At 36.1% G+C, this 16,717-nt stretch overlaps 2 protein-coding genes across 2 annotated transcripts; one reads left to right on the top strand and one right to left on the bottom strand.

The window, feature by feature from the left end:
* Nucleotides 1-1,100: 1,100 nt before the first annotated feature.
* On the top strand, nt 1,101-3,317 carry LOC110942395 (U-box domain-containing protein 26-like). Its single transcript, XM_022184148.2, has one exon. It carries the CDS (start codon nt 1,826-1,828, stop codon nt 3,074-3,076), a length of 1,251 nt encoding a protein of 416 aa, XP_022039840.1. The 5' UTR covers nt 1,101-1,825; the 3' UTR covers nt 3,077-3,317.
* A 2,809-nt stretch (nt 3,318-6,126) lies between these two features.
* LOC110942394 (E3 ubiquitin-protein ligase MBR2) lies at nt 6,127-16,395 on the bottom strand. The gene is made up of 6 exons (XM_022184147.2): nt 16,168-16,395; nt 13,801-15,312; nt 9,895-9,945; nt 9,653-9,748; nt 9,434-9,577; nt 6,127-6,574 (listed from the first exon to the last, which is right to left on the bottom strand). The coding sequence occupies exons 2-6, from the start codon at nt 15,199-15,201 to the stop codon at nt 6,443-6,445; spliced, it is 1,824 nt and encodes a 607-aa protein (XP_022039839.1). The 5' UTR covers nt 15,202-15,312; nt 16,168-16,395; the 3' UTR covers nt 6,127-6,442.
* Nucleotides 16,396-16,717: the final 322 nt, after the last annotated feature.

Below are 16,717 nucleotides of genomic sequence, written 5' to 3'. Positions count from 1 at the left end.
CCAGTACATAACGCTTCAATAAGTAAATTTAGAAATCACTCTTAGACCACCCGTAGTGGGGCATTATAGGGCATTATTTTTGAAAAAAAAATGGTTTGGCGTGTTTATAAAAACGCCTAAAATGGATTATGGAAGGTTTGACTGGGTTTGACTGGCCAATGAGAAAATAGTTTGCTTTTTTATTTTATTTTATTTTTTTGTTTAATGATTGGAAGGGGCATTATCAGGTATTATTCCCACTACGCCACTTTTGCAATAACGCCCCATACTGACTGGACTGCCACTTGTCGAATAATGCCCCATGGTGGGGGCATTATTTTGTTTAACCACTACACATGGTCTTATCTCCTATTTTCTATATTTTTAACAAGGTAAAATAAACGTGGACATGTATATATAATGCATATGTATTTGTGCATTTAGACAAAAAGCTATCAATGCAAAAATCTAAAGTAAATATCAACATACATCATTCTAGTCGATTTATATAGTAAACATTACAAGAAGTAAAATGATTTTCAAGCTCTCAATATATTATGGGTTATGAAACATGTTTTTGTTAACAACCAATTTCATCCAAATGTAATTAACCTCCATCTGTATATTTCTTATAAGTTGGTTGTGGTACAAAGTCCAAACTAAATAAATTTAAAAAAAAAAAGACATCAATGGAAAACTTGCTTTGTTTGGCCAAATTCACTTTAAAAGTTGTCTACCTCATTTGGTGATTTGCACAAATGACAACAAAATTTAGTTGTAAAGCACTTTCACCATACATTTTACAAATTGCCTACATTGGAATTACAATGTGTAAGACACCCATACCAACCTTTTTGAATGTTATTTATATAAATTAAAATGAATGTCCCTTTCCAATAGATCTATATATAATTCTATTGGATTCAAACACTGAGGCAATCACTCCATCTACCTCATTATAGTAAAATATTTATTGCATATAATTTTGTGGTGGTGACATCTTCCTTGTCATCTTTGACTACATTTGGTATAGCAATGTGGTCAAAGATATCAACCATTGTGATGAAACTAAACTCAATTTATTTAAACAGGAAATGTAAGAAATGAGATGTACATTCCCCAAAGCATTTAATTTGGTCAACATGTATGGTCTCAATGTGTGGGTATGAGATCATGTAATGGTAATTGTGTCAAAATCACACACCTTTTTTGCATTTCAAAATTGGTAAAGGTGTAACTCATACAAAAAATAAATCTTTAAATACCAATTCCAAAGATTTTGAAAGAATTAGACTCAAAGCTTGATTAAAAAAAAAATGTAAAATAATCTTAAAAATAAAAATAGCATTTGTATCGCAAAAGTAATTCAAATTCGAATATCCAACCCGAGAATTAGTTTAAAAACTATATATTAAAAACCCAAACAATGAATTTGGTTCATATTCTAACCCAATTCAAAAACTAAAAAAGCGAATTCGAATTCGTCATTAAAATTCGGTTCAATTTGATTTTAGGTTCTTTTTCTTTTGAAATATCTAAAGTCTAAAATGGGTTAAGAAAGAAAGCAATGAAAAAGTGGAGTACCATATTGATGCAAATGGGAGAGTTAGAGCATGAAAGTGGGTCCCTCCCACCTTTGACCAGACCCCACTACATTCAACAACTATGGTTAAACCCAAGTTAAATGGTTAACCACACGTGTGTAGAACAAAGTACCAATGGTCAGATAAAAGGACCTCTCTTCATCTCCAACACAAAACTCTCACCCTCTGTTGGGCTTGTCCCTCTGTCAAATCCTCATATAATTTGTTAGCCTCTTTCTTATTTATATATTTTCTAAACAAACATGCCGGGAAGCTTAGAGCCGTTGGATGTGAATGTACAGATCCCGTACCATTTCAGGTGCCCGATTTCTTTAGAACTTATGAGAGATCCGGTTATTGTGACCACCGGTCAGACCTACGACCGGTCTAGCATCGAGTCATGGGTGGCAACGGGCAACACAACGTGTCCAGTCACTCGTCTTCCTCTAACCGACTTCACTCTAATCCCTAACCACACACTACGCCGGCTCATCCAGGAGTGGTGTGTGGCGAACCGGTCATACGGTGTGGAGCGTATTCCGACGCCGAAACAACCGGCCGATCCGGTCACCGTCCGGTCGTTACTCAACCAGGCGGTTTCTCAATCTAACAGTAAACATGTCAGGCTGTCTGCTCTCCGGCGGTTACGTGCTCTCGCACGTGACTCGGAGAAAAACCGTTCGGTGATTTCAGCGTATAACGCACGTGAGATTCTGATCGGAATATTATTCGAAACGAGTTTGAGTTTGAACTCACCGGAGTTGAATCTGGAAGCGTTAGCGGTTTTATCTTCGTTTCCGTTAACGGAATCGGAGTGTGTGTTGATATCGTCAGATCTGGTTCGAATTTCGTATCTAATTTCGCTTCTATCGCATTCGTCGATTGACGTTAGGGTTAATTCAGCGTCGTTGCTTGAAAATGTCATCGTCGGAACCAGATCGCCGGAGAAACGAGCGGAAATCAGTAATCAGAATGAAGTTTTCGAAAAAGTGATCGGAATTTTGAATTATCCGGTGACGTGTTCGAGAGCGATGAAAGTTGGAATCAAAGCGTTGTTCGCGTTATGTTTAGTCAAGCAACACCGTCATAAGGCGGTGGAAGCCGGGGCGGTGGAGGCGGTTATTGACAGACTATCGGATTTTGAAAAATGCGACGCCGAACGTGCGCTGGCGACGGTGGAGCTTTTGTGCCGGATTCCGGAAGGATGTGCGGCGTTTGCGGCTCACGCGCTTACGGTGCCGTTGTTAGTGAAGATTATTTTGAAGGTTTCTGATAGAGCGACGGAGTATGCAACCGGAGCGCTGCTGTCGCTGTGCTCGGCGTCGGAGCGGTTGCAGAATGAGGCCGTGGCGGTGGGTGTTTTGACGCAGTTGTTGTTGGTTGTACAGAGCGATTGTACGGCGCGTGCGAAACGGAAAGCGCAAATGCTGTTGAAATTGTTACGTGATTCGTGGCCGGAAAAGTCGGTTCGGAATTCGGATGATTTAGCGTGCAGCGACGTCGTTCCGTTTTGATTCTTTTCTTTTGTGGATGATTTTGGTCCACTTTTTTCAATATTGGAAAGAAAAATAGTTTTTAGAAAAAGGAAAACTAAAAGAATATTATTGAGGTTCTAGAAGGGTGGTGGGGGTATATAAAAGAGGGAGGAAGAACTGTTATCTGGGGTCTGTAACTCTGTATGTAACAAATTTTCGGTGGTGCGGATGCTTTTTTGTTAATGGAAAACTTGAAGCTTAGTTTTGCAATTTACTTTCATCTATATAGTAACTTCTTTTTATATTGATTATTTTGAAACGTTAAACTAGAAATTTAGCATTTCCAATTCAGTTACGAGTTGATGAACATTTCATAAAAGAATCGGGTGGTTTTAAGCGAATCATATCAAACTAACGAAAACCAAGGCAAAACAACTGATGTTTGCCTCTATTTACTTGCAAACTGGTTTTTGTATCCAAGGTCATCGTATAAACTCTATAAGCCCGATAAGTTGTTGGAGCTACTCAAGGGCGTAGGATAGTGGGGGCGGCCGACCCCCCAAACTTTTCCCTTAGTAATGGAGAGTATGTAGTTTTGGTATAGAAATTTTTGAGTATATACGTTTTTGACCCCCCGTTTTATAGAAATTTTTGGGTGTGTACGTTTTCGACCCCCGGTCGGAAATCTCAAGTTTCGCCCCTGGAGCTACTAGTTCACTAATCAATTTGTGATTTTTCATGATTGGCAATTTTTAAACTGTTTATTAAGTACATATGGAGTTTATTGTTTTTTAAATTTACAGAGATATGTACAATAAGGTATAGTCATTAACTTGCATCAATGAGTTGATGTTTATTTATTCGGTCAAAATAACGTATTATGTGTATACTTTCATTCAAAATAATATCTGTCATATCATTTAATCTAACCTGGATAAAAAGTAACATCCAACTTAAGTTTTATATCATATGGGCTTCATACATTCATTAACCATGACCATCTTCAGCGACGGAACTAGCACAAAAATTTAGGGGTATCCCAATTTTTTATTTTTTAAACCAGGGGTATCTTTTGTATAACGGAGACGAAGTTAAGGGGTAATTTTACACTACGGAAACGGAGTTAAGGGTTATTTTTACACTACGTAGACCGGGTTGAGGGGTAGCCCGTGCTACCCCTACCAATCTTCTAAGTCCGCCCCTGTCTTTGACCAAGGTGGAATCAAACTGTTGGCTTGTCTTATAATCCATAAATCACCCTTCATATCCATTAATACGTCTCTGAGCAAATAGTACTTGTAATAACATTTAAATTTGTTTCATATATTTATTGTTACGATTTTGTAAGAGAAGGGTTCAAGTCATAAAATATATTGTATTTATAATATAAGTTTATGTTATATTCTCTTCTTTTTTCTCCTTTTAGGCAACCATACTACTATATGAGTAGCAAGTTAACTGGGAATTTAAAATGCCAATTGAACGCGATTACAAAATGTCCATATACTTTCCGTGGGTTAGGTTACTGTCAATTGAAGTGTAGGAAAGATTTGCAGACTAGTTAAAAAGGTATTGAAACGCGATGTTGGTATGCATAAGCTTAGCCAACATGCTCTTAACAAATAACAAAATAGGTGAAACTCATATTTATATCCAAAACCGAATCTAACATAGCCTGGCAATAATCACATCCTATTTCGATTTTGTGAATACAAACTGGTTTTAACAAACCCCTAAAGGTGTTTGTGAATTGCTTTCTCTGTCAAATTCCTATTATAACAAAAGAAGGTGAATTATAGACCAATGCATAGAAATAGTATGTTTACACATGAATCATGCTAGTATTGTATTTGTGTGTGATGATTTTTAAAACTACTTGTGACATTAAGTTAAGGTGTTAACTTGAATGTATCTGGATACAAAAGGTCTTAAAACATTTTTTACATCAAAGTTTAATAATTGATATTATAACCACATAGTTTGATATATTTTCATGCAATATACTATTTTATAAATAATAAATAAAAAACTTGAAACATTATTTAATAATTGAACTACCCTTGACCAAGAAGATTGTCCAAACAATGATAGTATGTGAGACTGAAGCAAAGCATCCACAACAAAAGTATGTGTTTTGAGCATGGGAACAAAGAGCCTCCCAACACTCATAATTCATGTCCTCCATATTTGACCCTTAAACCAACCCAAAACTCATGACTTCATATATATGCCATTTTCTTCATTTTACTACATTCACATCAATTTGATTTGATGTTTCTATTTCAAAGCATCCTATGTGATTATAAAAGTATAATGTTATATTGTAAGTTATAAAACTCTAGAATATTAGATTATATAACATATTTTTTTTACATATTAAGTCATTATATTTGTAAACTGTATCATATTTTATAAGTTTAATTACCATAATGCATTAATAAATACGTGACAGAGAAAATAAATACACGTAAGATGTACCGACTTTTAAGTTCTAAAAAGTTATGTTTTATATAAAAAATAATATGGAAGTATGTTACTTAGCTTGTAACGTTAGATGAAACATAAAACATTTTTATATGAAAGTATGTTACTTAGCTTGTAACATTAGATGAAACATAGAACATTTTATACAAGGATTAAGGACTGAGGAACATCACTTACTTCCGTTGTCCGTTGTACCCTAGGTGAGGAACATCGCTTACTTCCGTCGTCCATCGGCCCCAGCCCCGTCAAAAAAATAACATATACACCCATCATAAAAAGAAAATATAACAGGTAAACCAGTTTAATATTTCTCTTTTTCTTTTTCCTAAAACCATTCATTTCAAGACGATTAAACCTTTATCAGAACCCATTTTGATCCGAACCAAATTGGTAGTTCTTTATAGCGACATGTTTCGACTATAATTTGACAAACCGTTATCCAACTAGCCCGTTTAGCTAGACATACTAAACTTGATATAATTGTAGAGGAACATACATGAGCAGTCTATAAAGCAATATGAATGGTCTAAACGAAATAGTTAGAATACAATCACATCCACATACATTAACCATTATCCCATATAATCACTATTTACAAACCAATATCAGAAACACAATTAAAATTTAAAAAAAAAAAAATCAAGTCATAACCCTCCATGGCCATTTCAAAATAAATACTTTTGATTTTTCAATTTAAACACCAAATCTTTTTATGACCTTATCTTACCCCTCTTTTCTTTAGAGTAACAACACAAAGGAGGGGTGCAAAAGGACATGTGAAAAGCTACAACAAAATGTCTGCCAGCCAAAGCATAAAATTTAATTCAAATGTAACATCTTTTTTTTGGTAGATTTTGAATTCTTATCTTCTTTTTTAAAGCTAGTTTTTTTTGTTGCGGCGCGGGGAGGGGGCGGGTGCTTTTAAGGAGCCAAACCCGTCATCTTGCAAATGGGACAAATGTTTTTCTGTGCCAGCCACTGTTTGATGCAATCTGTGTGGAAATCATGCCCGCAATCCAAACTTCCAATGTTGTCACCAGTGTCGTATTCTTCCTGAAAAATACAAAAAAATAAATAAATAAAAAAAAAAAACTGGTAAGAGCATATGATGAGACCCACAAGCTAAGACTCGAACAATATATCATCAGTTCGGGTCGATTCGGACTTCGAAGACGTTTTGTATTGGACAAGAACGGAACTAAATCGGGAGGATACCAAACCGAACCGTACCAAAAACCAGACGGAAAACCAAACCGTGCATAACTGGCCCTGATTCGGTCTGGTTTTAACAGTACAGACCAGGCCTCAAGATGATTAGTTAATGGTCTATTTTTTGAAGTTCACAAAGTGGTGATGGCTTGGTTTTCCGGTGTCCTGGGTGACAGGAACAATTATTGTACCTTTGGAGATGGATCATTGACCATATACCAAATTTGTTGACCACAAAAGAAATTATAACCAAGATATTGACCAAAAGAAATTATAACCAATGATAGTAGATATTGTGTAATTTCAAGAAGTATTTTTTCATGTATAGACTCAAAAACGTTATTCGAAACAGAAAGGGCTAACTGCATTGGAAGATGACCAAACGTTCGTCCAAATCATATATCATATCCAGTCTTTATGTATAATTTACAGATTATAATGAGAAGTTTAAAATAATGTGTTTTATGTAAAATTAATTATTAGTTTTTATGTAGGGCTGTTATCGAAGCCAAGTCGAGCCAGGTTGAGCTCGAGCTCGAGCTCGAACTTAAATGAGCCGGCTCGGCTCATTTATTTTATCGAGCTACAAAGTCAAGCTCGAGCTTGGCTCGTAAAATGTTCGAGCCAAATCGAGCCGGCTCGTTAAATAGTTTTATTATTTTTGTTTTTACAAATATTGATAACATAAAAGACAAAAAATAAATAAAATTACAGACAAATCTATATGTATTATTTTTATTTTTCTAATATTTTATTTTTTAAAGATAGAAAGGCTTATTAGAAGTATTATATGTATAATTTTTGTTCATTTTCTCATATTTTTATATGTTATTGATTAATTAAACTTAAAATGTTAACACTTCAACCCCCTCCCACATATTTTTTTTATTTTAATACATTTAAAATTAAAATTAATCTATATAAAAATAAAATAATTCGAGCCAGCTCACGAGCTCACAAGCCGAGCCAAGCCTAGCTCGTTTACAAATCGAGCCGAGCCGGCCCGTTTACAACCGAGCTTTTTTCGAGAGAGCCGCGAGCTACGAGCTTTTTGAACACCCCTATTTTTATGTTAAGGCCACCTGTAGTGGGGCATTATATCACGGCAAAAGAGAGCATGGCACCCCATAGCGCCGCCCAACACCACTACGGTGGGCGCTATGGGGGTTAAATTTTGTGTTCCCGTAATGTACAGAGCGGCGTGAGAGGGTGTTTGGTTTCAAAATTTGACCGTTGGAACACACACTCATCTTCATCCCCTTCATCCCTCACCATCTCAACAATCCCATTTTGTTCATATTTTCTCAACAAAATTATGTTTCTCAGAGTCCCTCTCACTCCCACTTTCTTCACCGGACCCACCACCGATGAGAGTTTTAACCGTTGTCTGTTTTCATCTCCTGATACGACGTCGTTGAATACCGTTTGTGCGGCGGTGAAAGTCGGTGAGTCTGAGCCGTTTGAGGAGGTGAAGAAAGCGTCTGAAGCTCGACAAAAGTATGCTGATGAGTCTGAGGCTTCTATTAATGAACAGATCAAGTGAATTTTTTCTACTTTAATTGGAGTTTTTTGGTTTGAATTTCGGCTTTTGCTGTTAGTGTGATTATTTAGTGTCACTTTATGTTTGGTTTGTGAAACTTTAGTTATTGGAAACTTGAATTTTGTGTGATGCCAAAGTGCCCACCATGTGTTTGGTAAAAGTTGTAGGAGAACCAGTGTTAAAGATGGTTGCCCACCATGTGTTTAATCTAGAGATTAATTAAAAAAAATAGAAAATTAATGATTAGGCAATGATGGGTATGGGGCTTTATGACTACACCCTCTTGTGATATAAAGCCCCCCTTATGCACTTTTTGACACTTGTCGCATAACGCCCCAGTGCCCCACAAGGGGCTTTATGACTGACTACGCATGGTCTAAGACCATGCGTAGTCGTTGGAGTGAATAATGCCCCACCCTAGGGCGTTTTGCGCCATGTGGCAGCCCAGTCAGCAATGGGGCGTTATTGGGCGTTTTTACAAAATGGGTGTAGTGGGGATTGGGGCATTATGTTAAATGAGATGTAAAATAATTAAATAAAACAAAAACCCTCAAAAAATCTTATTGGATAACAAAAAGGGAGATGGAAGGTGATTGGACAAGGAGAAGGGGGCAAGGCGTGTTTCAAAAAACGCCAAGGGGGCTTTTTTCGCGAATAACGCCCAATAAAGCCGGGCCGTAATGGGTATGGGGCGTGATTCGGCGATTTTTTTTTTTGAATTTTTTTTAAAAAAACGCCCCACTACACATGGTCTAATATGAAGCAAATTTGTAAGTTAATTAAGATATGATAAAGATATAAAGTAAAACTACAATAATTCAAATGGTTAATAATTTGCGGAAAAAATAGAGTTTTGGTGTAATGAATAGTATTTAGTGATAATTGGGAATTACTATTAATCACATCAATTTAGTGGTGTGTTTGCGTACATTGGAGTGGATTTTTATACTTCTACAATCTACACTAAATTTAGCGTAGAAGTGACTGTTAAGTGTTTAACATTGGAGTGTAGCTATTACCTAAAAAAGTCAAACTAAAGAAAATGGAAAACATAAATCAGACCATGGTTGAAGCTGAAGGGTAGCATATATCTGTGTCTAAAAGGGTCATCGTGTAACTACCACAATATAAAAATAAAATTCTTGAATAAATCTTACTCTCACCTGACATATGCAACAGGGCTCTAGGTTTTGAGCGGAAATCGCCATAAAAGCTATGTGTTTTCTTTGTTTCATTGTCTTTAAAATAACCTCTTCACTTAGCCCAGTGTTCACGTCTCCTATACGTTCTTCCAATGCTAGCAGTTCCTGCAATGATATTGTAAATTTTACATAATAATATGGTTAGCAAAGAAGAAAGTATGAAAACCGGCCCGTTGTCACCTCGTACGACATATTATCAACATCTAGCCTCATGTCTCTGTGCCTGTCATGCAGCTCAGCAACCCCGTTGATAAATGGATCAAATAGCATATAATCCTGGCATATATAATGATTTTTTTTTGTTATTAATCAAATCAAATAAATCCATTGTTAGACTTAACCGTTTTTGTCACGTGTCAATGTTCGGGTCGGTAAAAACAGAAGTCGGGTCAGATTTCTGGTCATGGAAGACAAAATCAAACCTCAGCTCGTAAATTTTCACCCCTCCGCATTGCATTTAACACTTGTCGAATCTGTAACATGGTCAAATAAGAAATTAATGAATTTGCTGAACTTACGAATAATATGCAGAATACTGCAGGAGATAATTTAAAAACATAATTGGTTGCTTTGTGTGTAGGAGTTGTACAGGTTATGGATATGAATAAAGACCTTAAATCTAGAGATTAAATAGTTCGATCTAAACAATTGACTATTTGTTCATTACAAATAAAGTAGTTGAAGTACCCCAAACCAATACCATCAAGTTGTGTGTAATGATTTACCGATTATTCCACTGTCGTGTCTTCGGGCGGGTGGAGGTCGGGTTTCCGCGCATTTGGGAGAGCCAAGGGGCTGGCAGCAGTAGAGTAGTCGACCTTGGCCATAGCGCCCGGTGTCACGGTGGTTGGCACGTCGTTAAAAAAAAAGTAGGTAACTTTGACCTTAATTTTTTTTCCAAAACTGTAGATGTCACTATTTTCATGCAATGTCCCGAGAATCTTGGTTTTAAAAGGCATGAGGCGCTACGATGTGTTTTGATCCCAAAAGGCAATGCATGAGGCGCGCATCACGTATGCAAGGCATTTGTTATTAAAATACTAAAAAACTATTTATAGTTTATATTTTAACTTGTTAACCATTAAACTCTAAATAAGTAAATAATAAGATATTCTAGTCATATTTGTTCAATCGATGGTCTAATTTGTTCAAATACTCAAACACACTGGACTTGAACTAAAATGTTGCATTAATAATGGATATTAAAACATAATTACTCAGCAATCTCATATAACTATAAAGGTGTACCCTAATGATTAGGGGTATAATTGTAAACGAGTTGAGCCGCTCGTGAGCTACTCGAGGCCGACTTGCTAAAGCTTGAATTGAGCCGAGCTCGAGTGATAGGACTCTACCTTGTCTGCGGGTTAACCCATCTGGATCCAACGGGTCCCGGTTCAATAACCTTGAGCCAATCAATGAAGAGCAAAGATTTAGGGCTGAATTAATGGGGGTTGACTGCTATTGGAGTGAAAGTCAATAACGAGTCAAAGGGCTGAATTTAAGGGCTAAACTTTAGGATTAGTAACCTCTCTATTTCTTATTTAAGTATTTCATTTCTGCCCTAGTTTTCTATGTCTTGTTAGTTTGATTATCTAAGTGTTTTTGTATTGGAGATTAGCCATCTCGAATCAGGCCAACTATCTTATCATTTCAATATATCAGTCCTTTATTTTCCGGTATCTATCATCGAGCTTCATATCTAATAACTGTTGTTACATAATAAATACGAGCCTATTACTTATGCCAATAAAATAGTATTTATATATTAGAAGGTTAAATTACATAATAGATATTATTATTATATATAACTCATAGTTATCAAAGGCGCGAAGCGCACTCTAGGCGCATAGGCACTGATTAGGGCCTAGGCGATAGGCGCAAATAAAGCGTGCGCCCGAGAAAAAAAAAAAGCGATAAGGTAGTAGATAATTCAAAAAATAAAAAAACAGCTATTTATAATTTATATGTGTATTTATAATATAATGTTAATTTTATACTTTTTATGTATAAATTAAAAAGTTTAAGAACCGAATGTAAACTACTGAAGGTACGCGGGGGGGGGGGGGGGGGTGTGGTTAAATGTCTAAATACACAAACAAGTTTTACACTTTTTAAGTAAAAAAATACAAGTTTTAGGGACTGAATATAAACTAGGGAAAGATAGAGGGGTTAAATGTTTAAATACCTAAACTTATGTAAAACCCTAAAAGCCTAACACACTCATGAACGCAGCCGCTCTCTTCTTCTTCTTCCTGGTTTCCGGCTGAAAGCAGCACCATCGCCGGAATTAATTACGCATGGGATGAAATAAGCTGCGCTATTATTACCTAGGAACTATAAGCGCAGTAAATGCGAGTCGCCCAGAAAAAGCGCCTAGGCGCCAAAAGCGCTCGCTTTTGATAACTATGATATAACTACAATAAAAACAAGCTAAGCCTGAGGCCAACTCAAGCTAGGCTCATTTACTCCCCTACTAATGGAATACGACATGTTGCTGATATGTGATAACTTCCAATCAACAATTTGACAACTAAATTGTGGGATTGGGGAACAAAATATGAAAACAAAATAAAGTTACCGGCTCAAAACATGCTTTATTAATATGGATAGTTGGAGATAATAATGTTTGTACATATTAAATTAAATTAAATTAAAACACTATAAATTAACAACCTTTTTGTGCATATATGTCTTGTACCTAATGCTTTAGGAGTTTTTCAAAAAAAAATGAATTTTTTACTTTTCACCCAAAGGTATTTGCTAAATTAATTTTAACCCAAAACTATTTGTTTTTTATACTTTTAACCCAAAACTTTTTATCTTTTACTATCTACTCTCACAACTTTTTTACTTTCAACTTTAGTCCTGTATAGTTTTCATTTTTTCGCAAATTTTTCGCTTTATGCTTCGTTCTAAATTGTGTGGGTTAACATATCGCAACGTTTTTACGTTTCGTTCTAAACTTTGCGAGTTAACACAATGCAACGTGTGTGTGTGGTTCAATGTTTTTACATCGTCTATTATTTCCCCGTTTGACAAGTTCGACATAACGTGTGGGTCCTAGATCGATTTAGTTATTAACTTCCATGTTTAGCGTTTCGGTCTAATTTCTTCACATAAACACGCCGCAACTTCAGTGTTGGTGGTCGTTGCGGTAATGTGGCATTGATGCTATTTGGCACAGTTTTACGCCACTAGGGGTTTTTCAAATAAAAATGGTTATGCATATGGTTGTTGTAACCTTGGCTTTGAGGGTTTTTCAAAAAAAAATTTTTTTTTTTACTTTTCACCCAAAAGTATTTCATAAATTACTTTTAACCCAAAACTATTTGTTTTTTTCACTTTAACCCAAAACTTTTTATCTTTTGCAATCTACTCTCACAACTTTTTTTACTTTCAACTTTGGTCCTTTATAGTTTTCATTTTCCGCAAACTTTCCGCTTTATGTTTCGTTCATCGCAACGTGCGTCTTTGGTTTAGCGTTTTTACGCTTCGTTCTAAACTTTGCGAGTTAACACGACGCAACGTGCGTGTGTGGGTGAACGTTTTTACATCGTCTATTTTTTTCGCGTTTGACAGGTTCAACATAATGTGCGGGTCCTAAATTGACTTAGTTATAATTAAAGAATCTCCGCCGCATTGCGGCGGGTCGTAATTCTAGTTGAGGTTTAATAACCAATATTCGATGTTAAATAGTAACAATGTATACCCTAAGACCTAAGTGACTGATCTTTTCAGGCGGTATGGAAAATTTTCTCTGAATTCTCAAATTTTCAATTTATTTCAAATTTCAGCACATGAATATAAATAGTTTTGTGTAAAAAGAATTTAAGCGCTTAAAAACACCAAACAACATCAAATTCAAGTGTTCCTATGTTCGATTGGGTGTTTTTGGTCCTTTTTTAAATTTTCAGTGATGGAATTATAAGTGCTACGAGTTCAAGTCAAAAACTATGCTTCAATGGTTTATAACGTATTTTCTCTTTACCCTAATTGTGGATTTACATTTACTTCTCTCCATAATCCATATATTCTGAGATATGGCATGTGAAAGCCGCCCATGTACTCAAAGCTACTTTATAGACCACCCTAGTATCTATCGAGTTTTGTTATATGGCAAAAAAAAGCCTAATGACAAAATTACCCTTAATTTGGTAAGACAATAACACCATTGTTTGAGCTATCACTAAACGATTCAATGTAAAAAAAAAAACTTATACTTTTGTCATTTTAGTATCTTAATATGTTTTTTTAGCTTTGACTTTAGTATAAACGAAACATATACATACTTGTATATGGGTAGCCTTGATGAAAGAAGCACAAACCTCAGATACGAGCCTCTGTCTTCCCTCGATATCAGCCGCTAAAGCCCGCCAATCATCATCAGGTACCTCCATCAACAACGCCGCCCTTGAAAAAGGTTGATAATGATGTCTCTGGCTAGAACCTCCAGATGAAATACGATTATCATCCGATGAAGAAGATCCACCAGAAAACGAAGAAATATGACCTCTTTGCCCTCCCGACTCCACCTCCGCAGATGGAAAAAGAGTCCAAGGAGGAAACTCCGACGATCTTTGCTGACTAGGTGCCGTGTGGTTATTAAGATGAGGCGTCCACAGACCATTTAAAGAACGTGATCCCCCGTTACCACCGCCAGTTCTAGAACTAGACGATGCACCACCAGCACCGACACCAACGCTTCCGGTGGCTAAGCTCCAATGCGTAGGATCTTGAACCGAATTCCGACCGTCAGACGGTGGGACGAAATTATGATATTGCACGTTGTTTCGTAACAAGCTTGATGAAGATGAACCCCCGCTTCGTGAACTGATATTAGCACCCCAAGGGAAATGATGTGTATTTCTTGGAACATCTGGAGTGTGGACAAAAGGGGGTTGCGGGTTTGATATATTATTACCGATTTGCCCTCGGGACTGGTCCAAAAATTCATTAAGCAAAATCTGTCTGTTCAAAGATTGGTGAGATGAATTAATATCCGATCGTCTAACGGGGTTCCCAGTTGATGATACGTTATCGTTATTATTAAGATTTAGAACCGAGCCTCGAGTGCCGAACGGTGGTGGTGTTGGTGTCGGTGAGCTTTCTGGAACTCCGATTCTTGAATTTGGTGTTTCATAGCGGTTCATCGGCACATGGTTGACTTGAGCCGAAGATATGTTTAAGCTTCTAGAAGCTTCCGGAAAGCAACCGGAAGCGCCACCCATGAGGGACTGGGTAGAAGTACCTTCCAGGGTTTTTCTTTTACAAGATAAACCCCAATGATCGAAAGATGAGCCCGGCCCACAATCAGAAGGCCCGATACCATCATCGTCACTATTAGTACTCTCATATCCAACATTCAAATTTACATTCATAGGAGTTGTTGATGATTCACGATGTGGTTGTTCTAATCTTGATGCATGAGCGGCTGAATTTGACCAGTGTTGACCGTCATTAGAAACCTGATCACGTAAACTTGCTCTAGAGCTAGATTCGCCAACGTCCCAGCTTCTAATACTTTGAAAACTATTATGACGATTTGTATTCACACAACTGAAATTTAGCTCGTTAGAAAGATCGTTATTTAACAACCGTCTTTCCATTGGAGATAACATATTATTCCAATCATCGGTTTCGTCCATACTAGTAGTGTTGGGATTTGACCCCTGGTTAAGGTCAACGGTCTCGGGGAAAGGGTCAAATATGCTCCTTTGACCTTGCATCGGGTCAAGTTATGAAATTGACCAAGTCAGTATTCACAAGGTATAGCCCCCGCAATTCTTCACTCCTACGCGATGCATAGAAGGCACCGAAGAATAAATAAGGTTGTGTTCCTGAGATTTATACATCATCAACGAAAAGTTAATATATTAACGAATGGATTTAACCATTAAAGGAGAACAGTAGGACGACATTCAAAGTCAAAATAGCAACACTTTAACCAAAAAAACATCAGATAATACACAAATTATCGCAACCTAACAGCTTAAATTTTACAAATTAATCATAAAGCAAAATTAACAAATTAGTTACACAGCATTCTTATATCAGCTTTCCAGGTATAATAAAAAAGAAACAAAAAATAAATAAATAAAAACAGAAGATCAGATGTTTAAAGTTCATCTTTTCGGTTTAGTACATGAGTAAAAATTAAAGCTTTAATGAAGAGAATCAAGAAATATTAGTTAAACAATATTACATTGTAAAGAAAATGATGACCACACCTGCAGTACAAAAATTATGCATTTTGAGGCATCAAAGGTGTGGAAATTAGATCAATTAAACAGTGCTAAATTTTTACCTAATTTTTTATATGAAATGTTATATTTTTGAACTTATATTAGCATCTAAAACATCAAGATAAAACTTCATCAATGTCAATGGTTTAATTTTCATCAAATTGCATCAACTCCAGATCAAATTTGCAATTAACAGTTAAGGGTTTTGACAAATAAATAAATAAATAAACAAAATAACAAATAAATTAGCAACTTGTGAACATTATCAGAACAAAAAAAAAATTAAAAGAAAAGAAAAAACCTAGCATAAAAAAAAAAAAAAAAATCATAGATCCTATCTTCTAACCCAAACCGATGACATTCAGATTCAAATGAAATTAATCTAGAAATACAATTCACTTCAAGAAGATAAAAAACAAAAAACCCAATATTAAAAAATCAAAACTTTACCGATTAAGATAATCAGAAGCGATTGAAATTGGGGGCGTTTAGTCGGTTGGATGATGAAGATAAGGAAAGAATCGATTGGTAAGAGAATCTGAGCTCATTGTGGGTTGAAAATGGATAGACAACAGGTGCAGTGATGGAGGAAGAATGAAGAGAGAGAGAGAGGAGAGAGAAAATTGTTGGGTGTTAAATTTTGATGGGGAAGAAGAAGATTCGTGTTTTGGTGGGTTTACGGTGAGATGTGGAATATGCTGATACCAACATAATTTAAGAATCACTTTCAACCGTTGGATGAGTTCTTAATCTTTTTGTTTAGGGCATGTTTGGATTGGCTTCTCAAACCAGCTTATTAGCTTATTGACTTATGGATAAGTCAATAAGCTGTTTTTATGTTTGGATAACCAAGAAGTCCTTTTCAAAATAGCTTATTGCAAAGAAGGAAACATGAGGTTTTGAAAAGCCAAGATTTCGTGACTTTTGGATCCAGAAATGACTTTTCAAAAATGAAATTACTAAATTACCCCTTATATTTGTTTCCTTATATCCAGAAATG

The sequence above is a fragment of the Helianthus annuus genome, chromosome 16, assembly GCF_002127325.2.
Source record: "Helianthus annuus cultivar XRQ/B chromosome 16, HanXRQr2.0-SUNRISE, whole genome shotgun sequence".
Classification (NCBI taxonomy): Eukaryota; Viridiplantae; Streptophyta; class Magnoliopsida; order Asterales; family Asteraceae; genus Helianthus; species Helianthus annuus.
The sequence above is the reverse complement of the archived record's forward strand: the minus strand, read 5'-3'. Positions and strand labels throughout refer to the sequence as shown.